Consider the following 18,065-nt stretch of genomic DNA (forward strand, 5'->3'; position numbering starts at 1 on the left):
GCTTAAGTCAGATTAAGGAGGGTTTCTGGTACTTGCAAAATGTGTCATCTAATATGAAAACCTTAAAGAAACATTCAATAAATATTTTTTTTAATATCGTGTGTTTATTTTTGAGGGATTTGGGAAAATAAATTCATGGGAAATCTTTAAGAGTAATAAAGGAGAAGAGGTGCTCTAGACATATTTAAAAGAGATCACCAGCCTTTTAACTTCACTCTGCCCAAAGGATAATTTCAGTCCCACTGAAATAATAGCCATCTACTAAAAAACTTAAACTATGTAATGTAAACATCATTAAGGGATGTAACAATGGGTGGATATTTTTACCCTTAAATAAAAAAAACCCTCATAAAAAAAATAATCAAGTCCCCAAACCCATTCTTTAAAGCAATGAATGAATGCATACAATCACTCCTATATGAGCATTCTGGTAAACCATTCGTGGGTATGTAATGAACTCTTTTCCTGGCTGTTCCTTCACCAGCCACAATACTTACACTTTTGCTTTGCTAGTTCTTGTAATAGATCTTCATACACTTGTGTAAAGAGTTCCTCTTCGGATTTTGTTCCATCTAGGTAAACTAAGGAGAAAGGAGAGCAGTTCAAAGGCCAATAGGCCTATTGGTAGAGGATTCTAACTCTGGCACCTGACATCTCCTAAGAATACTAATAGGTTTAGGGGCACCTGGGTGCCTTAGTCAGTTACATGTCTGACTCTTGATTTTGGCTCAGGTCATCATTTCAGGATGGTGAGATCAAGCCCCGTGCCACATTCTGTGCTGGGCATGGAGCTTGCTCTACCCTTTCTCCCCTCAAAAAAAAAAAAAAAAAAAAAGAATACTAATAAGTTTAAATCAAGAACACAAGACCTTAAACACTTATAAGATTTAAAAGACTGCTTAAAAATGAAACCTTTAATCAGAAAACTGGAGGTGAGAGAGAGAGAGAGAAGTTTGAATGTTAAGAAAAGGATGCATAATTTGGGAGGACTTGAATGTGGGAGCAGGTATCCTGGAGAGATGAGATTTGACAGCAAGGCTGTCTATGCCTTAGTCTTCAGGGGACTCGAGGTCTGTTTGGCCTTTATTCCAAAACACTGGACTCTGTTTGCAGGTTAAGCAAAGTGGGGTCATGGTTAGATTGGCCTTTTTTTTTTTTTTTTTTTAAGGTTTCATTTTTAAGCAATCTCTCTACCCAACACAGGGCTTGAATTCACAACCCCAAGATCAAGAGTTGCATATTCCACCTACTGCGCCAGCCAGGTGCCCCTAGATTGGCAATTTAGGTGGAGAGGGAGAGAGGAGCACCCTCCATATCTGTTCTGTCGCCCTGTTCTATTGAGCACATACATCTCCCTCTAACATTGCCAGGGGAATCTCAGTAAAATCAGAATTTGGGGTGATCTATGGGTGGCTCAGTGGTTTAGCGTCTGCCTTTGACCCAGGGCATGATCCTGGAGTCCCGGGATCGAATCCCACATTGGGCTCCCTGCATGGAGCCTGCTTCTCCCTCTGCCTGTGTGTCTCTGCCTCTCTCTTTCTGTCTCTCATGAATAAAAAAAAAAAAAAAAAAAAAAAAAAAAAAAAAAACACCAGAATTTGGTATCTACCATGTCCTTGTTTAAAACCTCTCTGTAGGGATGCCTGGGTGGCTCAGTGGTTGAGCATCTGCCTTTGGCTCAGGGCATGATCCTGGATTCCCAGAATTGAGTCCCATATCAGGCTCCTTGCATGGAGCCTGCTTCTCCTCTCTCTCCTTGTGTCTCTGCTGCCAATCTTTCTGTGTCTCTCATGAATAAATAAATAAAGAAAATACATAAATAAAACCTCTCTGCAGGGGCTTCCCACTTCTCCTCAGATAATGACCCAAGTCCTTAACTTGCCTATGACCTTGTAGAGTTGAGATCTTCCTCATGTCTCCAGCATCTCCCCCACCCCACCTCGTGGTTTTCTCTACTGAAAATACACCAACCTTTCAGGTGCTATTCCCGCCTTCCTGTCCCTGGCCTTTCCGTGTACTGTCTGGGATGATCTTTTGCCCCCCACCTACCTCCCTTTCCTGTTAAACCCCTCAGAGTGTGGTTTAAGTGGTTCCTCAAGGAAGCCCTCCCTGATTGCTGGGCCTCAGCTAGTCCCCCAGAACTTGGTATCACAGCACCTGGCATAGCTGGAAAGGACATGCTCATGCAGCTAGTATTTTTAACATTTGTTTCCCTGATAGAATGTTGGCTCATAAGAGTAGGGGCTGAGTTTGTCTTATTTTCCTTAATATCAATAGGGCAGTACCTTGTACACAGAAGGCATTCAATTCAATATCTGTTTCATGAATGATCATCTAGAAGTTGACAGGCTTTGACAAAAGCCTTAGAGAAACAGAAACCAGGACAGTCAATCATGGAAGAGCCCAGAGTGTTCTGGCTTAAAGAGTTCCTTTATAATGTAATTCACGAAAAAGATGCCTCCTAAAAATCCTTTCTCTCATGGACTTCGAGCAATGACAAGTAAAGGCCTTCCGTGGAGGGAGAGAAGGCGCTTACCAATGTTACGGGTGATGTTCTCCATTTCTTGTCTGTGCTTTAGATACATGGGCCACACGTGGCCATCAAAGTACCCTGAGGCACTGGAGGCTTGTAGACCCTTTTACTATGAAAACACACAGGAAACTTAATGTGCACAGAGACATAAAATTGATAAAGTAAACTAATAATGGTCAGGGTGATGGGAAAAATCACTGAGACTTAATCTAAACAGAATTAAGAGTATACGTTTTAGATTCAATACTAATTAGAAGACAGCAGAACTGATTTAGTTTTCTGATCCAAAAAAACTACTTTTGTAATTCACTATCATTCATAATCTCCTCCTACTACAGTGCTTTCTGAGAGAACGAAGAGACAAATATCAATGTGAATAATGACAGAGAACCTGATAGATTGGATTAGGCTTTCAATTAATTGGGTGTTCTTTGTGGCTGTCACAGAATAATGGCTCTCAAATTTAAAATCAATCAACATGGGATTGCTGCATTTGGAGATATAGGAGAGATGAGTCAAATGGTCTGTAGAAGGGCCTTTTCTTAGAAAAGCAATTTGCATTACCTCACGTGGATGACTATTTCTAGAAAAATTTTGCTCTTTGTGTAGAAGAGACCAGGCTTCTCTTGTTTGAAAAATGACATATACATATTGCTCAATCATGTTCTTTCCTCATTGTTCCTAAATTTTGTCTTTTAAAAAATGAAAAAAACTTTTTCTTAAAGAAATTAAAAAAAATTTTACTTAAAAAATTTTATTTTTAATTAAGTATGGTTGGCATACAATGTTAGTTTCAATTATATAACGTAGGGATTTGACTTCTCTATAGGTTATGCTATGTTCACCATGAGTGTAGCTACCATCTGTCACCATACAGTGCTATGATAAATACTACTGATCCTATTCCCTATGCTGTACTTTCTATCCTCATAAATTTTGTCTTTTTAATTATAATCCACAAAGGCAGTATCAAAACTCACCTCCTCCTCCTCTTACATTCTTCATATGGAATCGTCAGAAAATAGCTTCTGTTCCATAGAGTGTCTAGAGGCCTACAAAAACAGCATGTTTAGTTTACCAAGTTTTCACCCCATTCATTCAGAATCAATATTAGGTTGAGGATGCTTACTTATAATTAAAGAGAAGGAAGCCTTCGATGATTAATATGGGAATTTCTTCGGTGCTTCCAGAGTCTGTTGATGGGTTTTCCATCCAGCAGGAAATGGTGGACATCATTTCATCCATATTAAGCGCTTCAAGCACTTCAAACAAATATACAAAAATATGAAATCAATACAACAAAAGATTTATGATGTGGCTTTTTATGATGAGTATATCCAGGGCTCTATAAATATATAGAACAGCACTATTTCATTTACCATTCAAAATACCTAATAACAAATATTTCAGAAAAATTTAAATTCTATTACTGACAAATTGGTATGTTTGAAACATTTCTAATATGGAAAATTTCAAATACATATAAAAGTAGAGAGTAGAGTACAATGAACTCCCATGTCCAGCTTTGGCAATCATACATTAATGGCTAATATTGCTTTATTTATAATGTCTATTCCCTCCTAACTAGACCAAAGTTTAACATATTTGGATGACAAAATATCTATAAATTAGTGAAAGATAAATGATATACTGGGGAAAATATCTGCAATATATGTAGCAAAGAACTAAAATACATATCTTTTCTTTTAAGATTTTATTTATTTATTTGAGAGCAAGAGAGCAAGAGAGCAAGAGAGCATGAGTGGGAGGTGCAGAAGAAGAGGGAGAAAGAATCTGAAGCAGACTCAGCCCTGAGCACGGAGCCCAGCATGGGGCTTGATCCCAAGACCATGAGATCATGACCTGAGCTGAAACAGTCAGACACTTAACCAATTTGAGTCAGTCAGGCTCCCCAAGAGCTAGTATCTTTAATATATAAAGGGCTCTTACAAGTAAATAAGAGATAAACCATTAGAAATTTATAAAGGGGTGATCCATGGGTGGTGCAGCTGTTTGGCGCCTGCCTTTGGCCCAGGGCGCGATCCTGGAGACCCGGGATCGAATCCCACATCGGGCTCCCGGTGCATGGAGCCTGCATCTCCCTCTGCCTGTGTCTCTGCCTCTCTCTCTCTCTCTCTCTCACTGTGTGCCTATCATAAATAAATAAAAATTAAAAAAAAGAAATTTTATAAAGGATCCAAATATGTCCTTTTTAAACTCTAAAATGTGCATACTTTTTGAGTTTACAATTTCCAGCAAAATATTCCAAAACACTGATTCTCAAAGTGTACTACCTAGACCAGCAGCATTTGTATCACTGGGAATTTACCAGAATAAACAGTTTCTGAGCCCTACTCCAGAACTACTGAATTGAGCCATCTGTACTTAGAGGCTTTTTAGTGGAAGGTTTTACAATTATGGATTAACTTATTCGCTAGACATAGGACTGTTAGGATTTTCTCATTGTTCTGGTGTTAGTTTTAGTAAGCTGCATTTTTCAAGGAAATTGTCAATTTCATTTAAGTTTTCTAATTTAGTTGCACAGACTGTTCATAATATCCTCTTATCTCTTTAATGTCTGTAGGATCTGTAGTGGTATTTCCTTTTTTTGTTTTTGATATTTGGTAATTTGTGCCTTCTCTTTTTTTCTTGGTCGGTCTTGTTTAATCTTAATCTGATGGAGGATCAGTCAGATTCCTGATTTTATAGGTTTATGTCTTATGCCAAGTTTGTGATGTTTTTACACATTTACTTCTTTTTTAGCACCACACCTTTTTTCCTCTCCTGAGGACTGCAATGATATTTCTGCTAGTTTCTTTTCAGTCTCTTTTTGGTCTGTTGTTTAGATAGAGTAATTTCTATTGTTCTGTCCTCCAATCCAAAGATTCTTTCCTCTGTCATATTTATTCTGCAGTTGAGCCCATCTTATGAGTTTTAAAATTTTAGTTACTGTATATTGTCAGTTAAGAAATTTCTTTTTTTTTTTTTTTTACATCTTCTATTTCTTTACTGAGGCTTTCTAGCTTTTTACTAGATTTAACAATGTTCACAATCACTCGGTGAACCTTTTTATGAATGCTGCTTTAAAATCCTTGTCAGATAATTCCAATATCTGTGTTATCACATAATTGGTGTCTGTTAATTGTCTTTTCTCATTCAAGTTGAGAGTTGCCTGGTTCTTGATATGGCAAGTGAATTTCAGTCTCATTCTAGAAAGTTTGGGTATCATGTTGTGAGGCTCTGGATCCCATTTAATCTCCTTTTTTATAGGCAGTTACCCTGGTTAGGTGTGTAGTATGCAGGTCCAGGTGGGGGTAAATGGTCATCTCCTTACTGAATCTTACCAACATGGAAATGGAGGTTGCCTTGGTAAAAGGAGGCAAATGGAGGGCTGGTGTGGCTTCCTTGCTCTTGGTGAGGATAGAAGTTCAGGTATCAAATGCATCCTGCTGACAGCAGCTGATGCTCTCTGGGTGAGGAAAGTGGGATGCACTACCTCACATTGCCTCATCCTGCTGCTGCTGCTGCTAGGTGGGTGTAGAAATTCAGTTCCCTGTCTGGCTCAACTGATAGGACTCCTGTGGGGTCCTCTTCCTTGCTGGTGCCAGACAGGTCCAAAGTCTTGCTCACTGCTTGGCCCTGCTGAACCATGAAGGGAGGATGGTTTTTCTTTTTGTGTTTGGCTACAGTAGGGTATATTATCAAATGACTTTCTATTTCAATAGGGCACGCTTTTCCTGGTCCTTTGACTACAGGGTACATGGTTTCTTGGGGCTCTTTTGTCTGTACCTATTGATGATTCCATGGCACACCTCTCAAGTACCCCTTCCTGAATATATGACAGGTTAGAAGAAAATCCAAGGAATCACAACCAATCATTCCGCAAGTCCCAAAGGCCAGTCTGTTCTCTCTTTGAGTCTTCCTCTGTTTGCTGTGTTCCATCCAAGGTTTCCAATTATAAGAGGTGGAAAAGAGCAAGGAATGTAGCCAATCCGTTTTGCTGAAACCACAAATACCATTAGTTTTAATATATTTTCATTATTGTTCAGTTTAAAAGTATCTTCTGATTTCACGGTGATTTTTTCCCTTAACCCAAGGGATATATAGAAGTGCTTTACTTCGGGTGAAATGTGATGACATCTGGAATTTACTTCAAGAAGACACTGAAGGAGAAAGTGGGTGAGGGCATAGATGAAATATAAATTGGTCATAAGTTCATCGTTTTTTTAAAAGCCAGATGATGAATTTATGAGAGTTCATGACAGTCTTCTGCCTACTTTTGTATGCAGCTGTTTAAATTTTTCCAGAAAAAAAAGGTATTGATTAATATCCAAGCACTTGAAAGTATTCTATTTTTTGTTACTGATTTCTGATTCAATTCTCTGTGCTTAGAGCATATCTCTATATTACTTCATTCTACTGAAACGTACTGTTGTTCTATGCCCTTGCATATGCCTTCCATTTTAGTTAATGTTCCCTGTATTCTTTTTCTTTTTTCGGGGTGAGGGGATTGTAGCAAAGGCAATTCTTTTTTTTTTAATTTTATTTTAAGAAACAAAAATGTGTATTCTGCTGTGATTGGCTAAATGTTCCATATATATTAGAGTGGTTGTTTGTTGATTACGTTGTTCAAATCAGTTATACCCTTATAATTTTATCTGCTTTTTTCTATTAGTTACTGAGGAAGTTGTGTTAAAAATCTCCCATAATAATTACAGATTTGTATATTTCCTTCACGTAGTTTTGTCAGTTTTTGCTTACTGTATTTTGAGGTTATGTTATTGGGTACATACAAATTTTAGATTGCTTATCTTCTTGTTGAATTGACCCATTTATCTCTATTTATCTCTAGTAATAGTGTCTCTAGTGATATTCTTTGTGTTTACTTTGTCTGATATTAGTAGTTATACCAGATTTCTTTCAGTATATGTTCACATGGTATATCTTTTTCTAGCCTTGTCTACTTTTCTTTGTCCTAGTATCTAAATATGTCTCTTATAAGGAGCTTATAGTTGGGCTTTTCTTTCTTTCATTTTTTAAAATCTAGTTTGACTGTCTTTGGAGTATTTTAGTTCATTTAACTTAATGTAGCTACTGCTATATTTGGCTTAAATCTCATCTTATTCTCATTTTCTATATTTTAATCATCTTTTGATTTCTTTAAATTGTTTTTTACTTCTGACTTATTTGTATCAACAAAATTTAATGATTCCATTTTACTTATAAACTTGATAGCTATACATCTTTAAACTATTCTTCTAGTGACTATCATAAAGATTTTAACATTTACCTTGATTTACATTAATTTGTACATTTACTTAAAAATTTTCAGATTTTCTTTATGATAGGCTCCTGGAAGTGGGACACTTGACACATGGCATTAATACTTAAGGTCTTTGGAACATATGCTCAAGCAACCTTCCAGAAAGGTTATATCAATTAATATTCCCATCTATGAAAGTTTTCATTTTATTGAGCCATCATTATGTAATTAGATAACTGTGCAACCATCAGATAATTACTGCTTTAAAATCTGTTTATGAGGTGAGTGGGGAAAAAAGTAATTTACAACTCTTTGACTATTTCTGAGGTTGACTTTTTATGTACATTTATTAATCAAATAACCTTTTGCTTCCATGAATAGCTTATTTATATCCTTGGACATCTTTCAATTGGAATATTTTCTGTTTTTTCTTATCAGTTTATAAGAACTTATTTGAATTAGGAATAATTTTTTTGTCAATCATTGAAAACAGACTTTCCTTGTTTAACTCTTACTCTGTAATTACCTTCCTTGCTAATCATTAGAGGGGAAAGAAAAGTAAAAAATATCCTGGCTGCAGCTCAAGACACAAGAACAGGCAGTGAGTCAAGGATTTTGCTTCTCTTAAAACTATCAAGTGTCTGTAAGAACTGATTACATAACATTTTTCCTCTCATGTCATCAAAGTTAAAAATAAAGAATGTAGTTTATGGCTTTTTAAGATAGCTGTTTCCTGTTGCCAGTTTGCATAAACACTCAGTGGTCATCTTGTTCATGATAAAAGCTGACAAGACCATTAAGTATAGTTTATTAGTATGATATTCTCTATAGGACAATAAATATCTTCTGATGGACTTTATAATCCTTTGGCTTCAAAGCAGGGTTAGATTGGGCAAGAGAGCGAGGTGAATCCATCTAAAAAATATTCGCTAACCTTTATGAGCAGTGGAAAGAAAGAAAACAGCTGTCTAGTCCACTGCGGTCACTGGGAAGGTGAGCCCATTGGATGAGCTTAGAGTTTGCTCCAGGCGAGACTTGCAGGGAGGCATCGGGGAAGTATCCTTAGTTATGTGTACCCCCAGGCAGGGATGAGCAGAGTACCAACAAACCTACCTTATTCTAGTTTTAGTAGAAAAATCTATTGTTCCAATGTTTTCAGTTTTAAGTAAAAGCCTGGGGAAAAGGTTTCATTTGTTTAAATAGCTGGACATAAACGAGAAAACTTTACAAAAGTATGTGTAAAGGGCAGCACACTTTGATACTGTCTTCATAGATATTTAACACGTACTTAAGCACATTTTGAAACTGTCTTCACAGATAGAGAAGGTATTTGGGTTTGAAAGAGAAAATGGACATCAGTGAATATTTCACACACTCATCTACTTACCGTCATACTGCAGAAATCCATTTGTATCTTTCGCTATCTCAGGACTCTGGCTGGAAAAAATAACAAGAACCCATCAAAACTGTGCAGGGCATGAAATAATACAATTATAGAATGAAGAGGCGATAAACTTTTACTAAATCCTTTGGAAGACGAGGATAATTAAAATCAGAGCCACACCAATAAGTAATGCCATCTAGTGGATAAGTGGCATTACTGCAACCCTTCACCCCAAAACCTCTGTCCCCTAGCAAAGGCTTTTTGAATGTAATTTAATTAACTTTGCTACTAGAACTTTGTTGTATTAAATGAATGACCTAAGAAGTTTTATAAATACCTTAAAGAAATCATCCTGAGATATGACACTGCAGTTTGGGAGGTGTTTCTGCAAATTCTTAGCCAGTGTTGTCTTCCCGCCATTTGTCACACTGAACAGAAAAAGAAAAAGAAAAAAAATTGAAAATACCAAGAAGAAAGATGCATCAAAAAAAAAAAAAGATTTTTATTTATTTATTTGAGAGAGAGAGGGAGAAGCACCCCTCCTGCTGACAGGAAGCCTGCCCCATGTGGGGACTCAATCCCAGGACCCAGGACCACGACCTGAGCCAAAGGCAGATGCTTAACTGCCTGAGCCACCCAGGCGCCCTGAGTAGCGCATTTTAGTGCAAGTATATAAAATTGCATGTGGCCACTGTGATTTTTGTTTCAGGGCACCATGGAGAAAAGTGGAGGGCTGGCTTCTGACAAGCCACTTATAACTCAATCACATCTCTGCTGTGATGCCCCCTTTATCATTAAATCTCTCTCCACTTTGGGGCTTGATGGGAAGTCCAGTGAAGCTTATCACATAGAGTCAGTTACATGTCCCTCGTGGCTGGACTGTGTGACGTGGAGGAGAATGCGGACCTTGGCTAACTCCTCTGTGTACCTAGTTTGCCAGAGTCTAGCACCACACAACAGCACATGAGAGGGCCTTCTGTAGTCACTCATTCAGTCAGAGCTTTCATTAACCTGGGGATGCTGCCTCAAAGGGTTTTTTGTGCACTGATTCGTGGACTTTGTGAACTTGAGGGGAAAAGAAATGGCATTTTTTATATATTTTATATACTTTTATTATATTCTAACAGAATTTTAGCTTTTCCTTTAATTATAAATATAAATAACAAACGTCAGTAGTATTAACAGAACCTGTGAAATTTGTTGTCGATAGAAATCAGAGATATTTTCATATCATTTGGGGCAGTTGGGGCAGATATCTTGAAGCGTGATCAATACTCATTATTATTTCAAATTGATGGCAGTTTTTTAGACTCACCACTGGACACTGTTATTTAATAAATTAACAAAGAAGTGTATCACAACGTGATGATTTGATTTTTTAAAATATTTTTATAGCTAAATTTCATTATAATAGGTTTCCTTTATATTTTTGTTTTTATTTTTTAAAGATTTTATTTATTTATTCATGAGATACAGAGAGAGAGGCAGAAGAAGAGGACACAGGCAGAGGGAGAAGCAGGCTCCTTGCAGGGAGCCCGATGTGGGACTTGATCCCAGGGCCCCAGGATCACGACCCTGAGCCAAAGGCAGATAGATGCTCAACCACTGAGCCACCCAGGTGCCCCTCCTGTATTGTTTTGTGCATTAAAAAAAAAAAAAAAAGATTTTACTTATTTATTTGAGACAAACAGAGGCAGAGATGTAGGCAGAGGGAGAAGCAGGCTCCCCACGCGGAGCCTGATGCAGGACTCAATTCCAGGACCCTGGGATTACAACCTGAGCCCAAAGGCAGACGCTCAACCACTGAACCACCTGGGGTGTCCCCTATTTTGTGTATTTAAAACCGAATTTTCATGGCACAAAAAACTCTTAACTGCATATTTATTTGCAAGAACCTGTGCTTAATCCTAGGTGAGATACATTGCAATGTATTTATAATCTCGACAAGAAACTTAATATTCATTCATCAAAATTGTTTACTGACTATAATTCAATTATTACCCAAATACCTTATACCTACAAAGTACAAGGAACTTGATTCAAAAGTTTTTTGTTTTTGTTTTTGTTTTTTGCCTTAGAATACACAATTGGGTAGGAAATGGGCATAGTTTATCTCGGAAAAGACAGGAGATGTGCTTGGGTGGCTCATTCTCTTCAGCATCTGATGCTGATTTTGGCTCAGGTCCTGTTCCAGGGTTCCTGGGATCAAGCCCAAGTGGCTCAGTGGGGAGTAGTCTGCTTCTCCTCTTTTCCTTTACCCCTCCCCTGCTTGTACTCTCTCTCTCAAATAAACTAACTAAATAAACAAATCTTGGAAGAAGAAAGAAAGAAGAAAGAAAATGAAGAAAGAAATAAGAAGAAGATAAGAAAGGAAAGAAAGAAAGACAGAAAGAAGAAAGAAAGAAGAAAAGAAAGGAGAGAGAGAGGAGAGAGAGAGAGAGAGAGAGAGAGAGAGAAAGAAAGAAAGAAAGAAAGAAAGAAGAAAGAAAGAGAGAGAAAGAGAGAGAGAAAGAACAGGAAAGTGGGTGGGTGTTACCCTTTGCCTTGGAGAAATACTGGTATAAAATTTCTCCCCTTTAACAAAAATGTCTATAATTCGCACTGAGTTTCCATAGTTCAGATACTGAACTTTGGCTTAAAAGAGATAGTAAACAGGGCTAACTTTATTATAGTATGAGCAACCTGGCCAGAAAATGTGTCATTTTCGAGACTTATCTCTTTCAAATGATACACAGTCAAACCAACACTGACTTAACTGGAGAGAGACAGTGAGAAGCAAGCACTCCAGTTTTGAAGACTTGGAGGAGGCAGACCAGACAGTATAGGTCAGAGAGATGGGAGGGGGGATTTAACAAGAATTTAAAAGAATTTAGCAAGTCGGAATTGCACAAGTTCATGCCTACGATCCATACTAGGAATCCTGGTCAGGTGACAGCCTTAAGACTAACTCTTCTCTTTCAGCATGCTCAAAACCACCACGCACCACCAAATTCCTGACCACCGTCACGTGCCCTCCCACCTCAGGGCAAGAGTCCCCAGACAGGTGCATGCTTTATCTTAGGGTAGGGGGAAGGAAAATGAATAACTGTTTGAGGACACTTCCTTCTTTGTTCACAACAGCCAAATAAATGCACAAGTCCTGGTCCATTTGTTTTTTTGTCCAAGAGACAGGAGGGGGAGTGTATTTGGAATAGGACAGTGGGCTAAGCAGAAGTTAAAAAGGCTGTCTATAGGTACTTAAGAGGAAAATCCTTTCTGCAGCAAGCAGATATTCATATTACTATTTTACAGTTGAGGAAACTAAGGACTGAAAGACTATATACTCATAAAACTTGCCCAAGGTACAACTAGCAAGTCATGAGGAAGGGATACAAGTCTAACTCTAAAGCCCATGGATCTTTTTTTCCCCAAAACCCTTAATATTTTTTAACATCACAGAATTCTGTGAGAATCTGTTGAAGACTATCTGCCCCTCGCCCAGAAAAATGAACATCTTCACACTGGCACTAAATTTTCAGGAGGATCCTGAATGACCCTTGACTCCTTTGGAACCCCTGCTATTCCTTGATGTCTTAACCAAATGATGACTTCATAGCAGAGCAAGTGGTTAAGTATACAAGGAGGATACAACACTGAGTCTGGAAGAAGGAAGAAAGGCAGGAACAGAGGTCACTGCAGCTGAGTCCAGCAGGTGCTTTAAATGCACAGAAGCAGCATTAAAATGAAATCCTGGCACTCTCCAAGGAAGAGACAGTGAAGAAGAGGCTTTCTTAGCACCTAATACACGTGGCAAGGAAGCATGAGACAGGTTTGTACATCTGGAACATTGAGAAGAGGGGATTTTATTCCTACATACACAGAATGAAAGTTGTTTTGGATGCCAGAGTAGAACTGGCAGCTGCCTCCCCAGGTTCTACCCCTGTTTCTGGGGTGTGGTTTGGACTGACTCGACTGTCAACTATAGAGCAGGGCCCCGCTAGCCTAAGCTAATCGGGGCAGGACCACCCATTTTGCCACAGTGACTGTGTGTATGTGGTACAGCTAGTCTGGTCAAAAAGAAACTCATGATCTGGAGGAAGAGAGGCATTTTGTTTTGTTTTTTTTTTTTACCCTAGTAGCAGGCTAAGAAATACAAATTCCCAGCACCCAGCGGTATCCCCTCGGGCCCAAAAAGTGGAGTCAACTCTAGGATGAATCCCAATGGATGAAGACACAAAGAAGAGATAGAAAGAAATGGAGTCTTCAGTGAGTTCCTGTATCAAACCTTTCCTGCAGCTTATCTGCCCCTGAAGCTGATACGTTTTCTTTTAGTATTTATGGATAGTCTTCATACACCAGGATATTCAGATTCTGTTCCAGGTAAACTGGTAACCACTGCATATCGTTCACCAGGTAAGAGAATAACTAAAATTTCTGCAAGAAGATTCAACTGGTGGAGAGGTATGTAGGAAGGTTAAGAGAGGGAGGCAATCAAGGAACGAGGGCCTGATTTAGGAGGGTGGCACTGAGTGCAGAAGGGGAGGCATAGCCAAGAGAAGCAATGCGGAGGAAAACAAAACTTGGATTCTGGTTCGATGGGAGCATGACGAGGCAGAGCTCTGACACCGGGTTCATCCCCTTTACCTCTGATTACTTATTATAGTAACATAATACAGTGATCCCCCCCAAATTCCAGACTTTTAAGTCTCAAATATCTTATGAATTGGACTCCACATAATGTGTGTATTCACACATTACTCAGAAGAAAGCTGAACATAACACAGTAGCAAAGTAGACAGCGTCCTTTGGAGCTGGCATTGGTGTCTTATTTGCATGTATACCTCTGGTACCACAGGTAGGGTGACCATGTAATTGAGGACGCTTTTGATGGGGGGGACAAACACAACTAATAACCATGCCAGGGCAATAGGTCATAAGGCATAATAAGGATAGGGACACCTGGGTGGCTCAGTGGTTGATTGTCTGCCTTCGGCTCAGGGCGTGATCCCAGGGTCCTGGGATTGAGTCCTGCATCGAGCTCTCCGCAGGGAACCTGCTTCTCCCTCTGCCTGTGTCTCTGTCTCTCTCTGTGTCTCTCGTGAATAAATAAATAAAATCTTTTTTTTTTTTTTTAAAGGATAAGGATAGAAGGTTTGTCTAGTGTCAACTCCAGCAAAGAAATGGGGAAAGCAGGCATATTTTGCTTCCTGACGGTCCTCTTTCTCTAGGAGTCTAGGAGATTCCTAGTCTCTAGGAGTCTAGGAGACTCTCCCATCTCCTGTTGCCATTTCTGTAACCAGCATGCCACTGTTTTATATTTGCCAGGGACCTGCTCTCTTCTTTGGGAATCCTGACTCCTCCATCCCCTACCACATCCACATGAAAACACCCTTTGGACATCCTGAGTACCTCCACCAGTTGTTTTGTAGCAAAATTACTCACCCACTGATTCCAATGACAAATGTTTTCATAATTAGCTTTGAAAATCAAGTCTTCCTGAAATTTCCTAAAATTAAACAAACAAACAACAAATCAAATGCTTATCACTGGGATGTCTAAAGAAGTAAAAGAGTCTGAAATTAAGAGAGCCAGCTGAGGGGGAAAGATGACCATGATCTCTGGGCGACCGTGCCCCCTGGATTAGCCACACTCAGTAGAAGAGCTTCACAAGGTACCAGCTTCTCTCTGCTAGACTGACTCTATGCTAAATGCAACAACTGGTGTGTGCTCAACAGGCCAAAGTCTCAGAGAACACACATTACAGAGTCTCATAACTCTGAAATTCAGTTTCAAGATTCAGTTCCCTGGAGATGACCTATGTTATTTCCCCCTATACCAGGAACCCACAGAGCTTGCCTCTCTCCCTCTTCAGAAATGAGGGCAAAACATCACTGCTGGTCAGAGGCAAAAGGAAGTTAATTCCCTTTAAGGGTGTTATTTCCTTACTCAAAAACCTAAGTCCAAGGCCAGGGTAGACAGATTTCTTCAGAAAAGGGCCCAGGTAGTAAATATTTGAGGTTTTGTGAGCCCAGAGGCAAACTCAAGCTTATACGTAGGTACTTATGTAACAAGAGAGAAAACAGATTTCTACAATGTTTTTAACGAAAGTCAAAACAAAATAATTGATTACAATTTTGTTGTTGCAATAAATGTCTACTAATGAGAAGAATGGAATTCCTTTCTGATTGGGATAATATTTCTTTTACTGGATTTCAAAGTTCGTGTTCTCAAACAGAAAAATGTTGGCAAACTTTCAGGCCCAGAGCCATATTTTAGCCACCAGGCCATTTATCTGTTTACCTCAGATCTGGGGGGTGGGGAAGTAGAAGGCAGTTTCACACAGGGCCCCCTAAGGTTCCATAAAGCAGTCCTGCGGATAGTCTAATGAACCATTTCTACCTCTTTATGGGAAAGATGAGCCTCAGCTGGAGGGGACCTCAGACTAGTGGTTCCTGAGGGTTGCCTGGACTAATGCTGTTCTTTATCCCCGGACTTCTCTGGTTGGATGATCGGGGATCTAAACTGGGCCACTGGGGTGAGTGGTCCCTGAGCTGGAGAACCCCCAGCAGCCCTCCCAGTTCCTATCTGGCCCTGACCTATGTCCTAGCAAGTCCATGCTTTCTTCTTTCCAACCTGTTAAAAAGTACTTTATTACCAAGAGCAAAGAAAGGATGCTGCACATGTGCTAGCTTTATTGTGAGGCTCTCATGTATAAGGATGGCATTTTTATTGATGTATTATTAATAACTGAGCACACTGAAAGGCAAGGGACTACTGGTCCCCCTGCTTCAGGCCACATCTGTGCATACACCTGAGGATACTGGATCAATTACATAGCAGGCAAATAAGGAGTGTGATTGTGGCACTGGCAAGATGCTTGAGGGGGGTTATTTGGGTGGAAACTAGCAATTCAGAAACAAAGGGTGAGGGAGAGTCAAGAACCTACTTACAAAATTGCTTGCATTCAGGAGGGGATTCCCACAGTCAAATGCAAGTTTTTACCAAAACAGGAACCCTTAATTCTGTATTAGTTGGCTAATACAGCTATGACCCAAGACAGTGTTTGTGTCAATGTTGGGCACAGTCTATTAGCATTTAACAATGTGACAATGTGGTGGGAGGGGTGAGGAACTGGGAGAAGCAGAATCAAGACAGGTGCTGGGGGGAGGGTGGGCCGAGGAATCCTAGATGCCATTAATTTCAAAAACCTCATTGAATGCACAGGGCAGCACCAGGTGAACTGCAAATTCAGGAATGGAATTGTCTACCTCCACACCACTTGGTGTTATTACACTGCCTGTTGCCTTCCTTAAGAACTATTTTAAAATCACACTTAAAAACTTGCAGTCAAGAGTTGCCAGACTCCAGATACATTACAGCAGATTCCATAGGCGTTACAAGCTTCAACTACAAACTAAATCACTGGATGTCTCTGGAGAGGACAACCGTTTGCAAATTTCAGTCTCATCAATCAGGGGCATCTGATTACTGGGAAAATATACTACCTCCAATCTCATGGGATATTTATGTACCTTATTCTCCCAAAAAGTGCAAAGCTTTCTTCAACAGTAGAGTCATTTGCAAACGAGGTGGAGAACAAGCTAAAATAGCAAGAGCAAACCCAAATGAGTATTTAAATGTATTTTTTTACCCTAAGTAAGGTATGTCGTTGAGTCCTTTTTTTCATCACTTGTATGTGCTTATTATGTGTATTCCACTACTAAACATGTGCATCTTGGATCCTAAACTGCAAAATGGTCAAGAGGTGGCATGTACAGAAATCAAATTATTAGGAAGGCACCAGCTCTCCAATACAAATGGGACGACAACATGCGGATCGTGCTTTTCCATGCATCTAAAGGGCCAGTCTGGTATTTTTAAGCCAGTGAAGTGTTTCAGGACTTCTCACTCACTTGCTTTATTCCACAGTTATTTTGATTATCTTCTTTCCCCACAACAGGGAAGTCTTTTCCTACTATTGTCTAAATTCTGCTCCCTTTTAGTGAACAGAAATCTCCCACGGTAAGAATTTCTGAATACTCAACCCATGCCCCCTTCCCGTGGAATCACTTTCCTCTTTCCCTAATCCCCGGGGCGAAAACTTTCAAGCCTCATTTTAGATAGACTCTCACGTGAAGTTTTTTTTTCTCGTCCCTTTTTTCTTCCCCCAAACATACAATTGGCTTCTAAGACCGTGCTACTTGAAACTGAATGCACGCTGCATTTCTTGTTTGCTCCGGCCCTTGCCTCCCCTTGGAGGGTCCATCGGCTAGGCCAGGGTCGGCCTACCTCAGCGAAATGCCAGGTCAGTCCATGATTTCATTAGGCTTTGAGGGCAGCCGCTCAGCTCTGCTGTCGCTGCAGAGAAAGCGGCCACAGGCGTTAGTTACATAAGCAAACGAGCGTGGACACCGAGATCCGAATTTCTTATAGTTTCCCAGCGCCCCCAGTTCTTTTGATTTCTTTTCCTCCATTTTAAAATGGTTTAAAAAACCGTCCCCAGTTAGCAGGTGGCAGCGGGTTGGGGATAAAAGTTTGCGACCCTCCCTTAGGGACCAAGACTTGGCGCCCCGAGCTGGAGACTTGTCTCCACAACCTGTGTCTCACGCGGCGTGGGAGCAGCTCGCCGCGCACGCGGTCCCCGTCCCCCGTCCCCGTCCCCGACCCGGCAGGCCCCTCTGTCCGCGTACGGGCGGCAAGGGCCCCGCGCGGCTTGCAGGGCGCGGGCAGGCTGCAGCCGCGGGCCTCGGCGGCAGGGTCGCGCAGGTACTCACCGGGCGCGGGCCGGGCCCTCCCAGGCCGAGCGGCTCAAGATCGCCGGGCCGACCGCCGCGACCCCAGCGACCCCCGCGACCCCCCGCGGCCGGCTCGCCTCGAGGCCCCACCGCCCCTCCCTGCGCGCCCCT

At 40.4% G+C, this 18,065-nt stretch overlaps 1 protein-coding gene across 1 annotated transcript; it reads right to left on the reverse strand.

The window, feature by feature from the left end:
• Positions 1 to 347: 347 nt before the first annotated feature.
• Positions 348 to 17,623, reverse strand: LOC119878195 (nicotinamide riboside kinase 1-like). Its single transcript, XM_038588909.1, is given in 9 exon segments — positions 348 to 581; positions 2,537 to 2,614; positions 2,617 to 2,642; positions 3,514 to 3,585; positions 3,663 to 3,795; positions 9,184 to 9,229; positions 9,518 to 9,608; positions 14,602 to 14,665; positions 17,449 to 17,623. Coding segments are annotated over 8 exon segments (579 nt in total). The 5' UTR covers positions 14,631 to 14,665; positions 17,449 to 17,623; the 3' UTR covers positions 348 to 477.
• Positions 17,624 to 18,065: the final 442 nt, after the last annotated feature.

The sequence above is a fragment of the Canis lupus genome, unplaced genomic scaffold (assembly GCF_011100685.1).
Source record: "Canis lupus familiaris isolate Mischka breed German Shepherd unplaced genomic scaffold, alternate assembly UU_Cfam_GSD_1.0 chrUn_S117H277, whole genome shotgun sequence".
In the NCBI taxonomy this organism is placed as follows: Eukaryota; Metazoa; Chordata; class Mammalia; order Carnivora; family Canidae; genus Canis; species Canis lupus.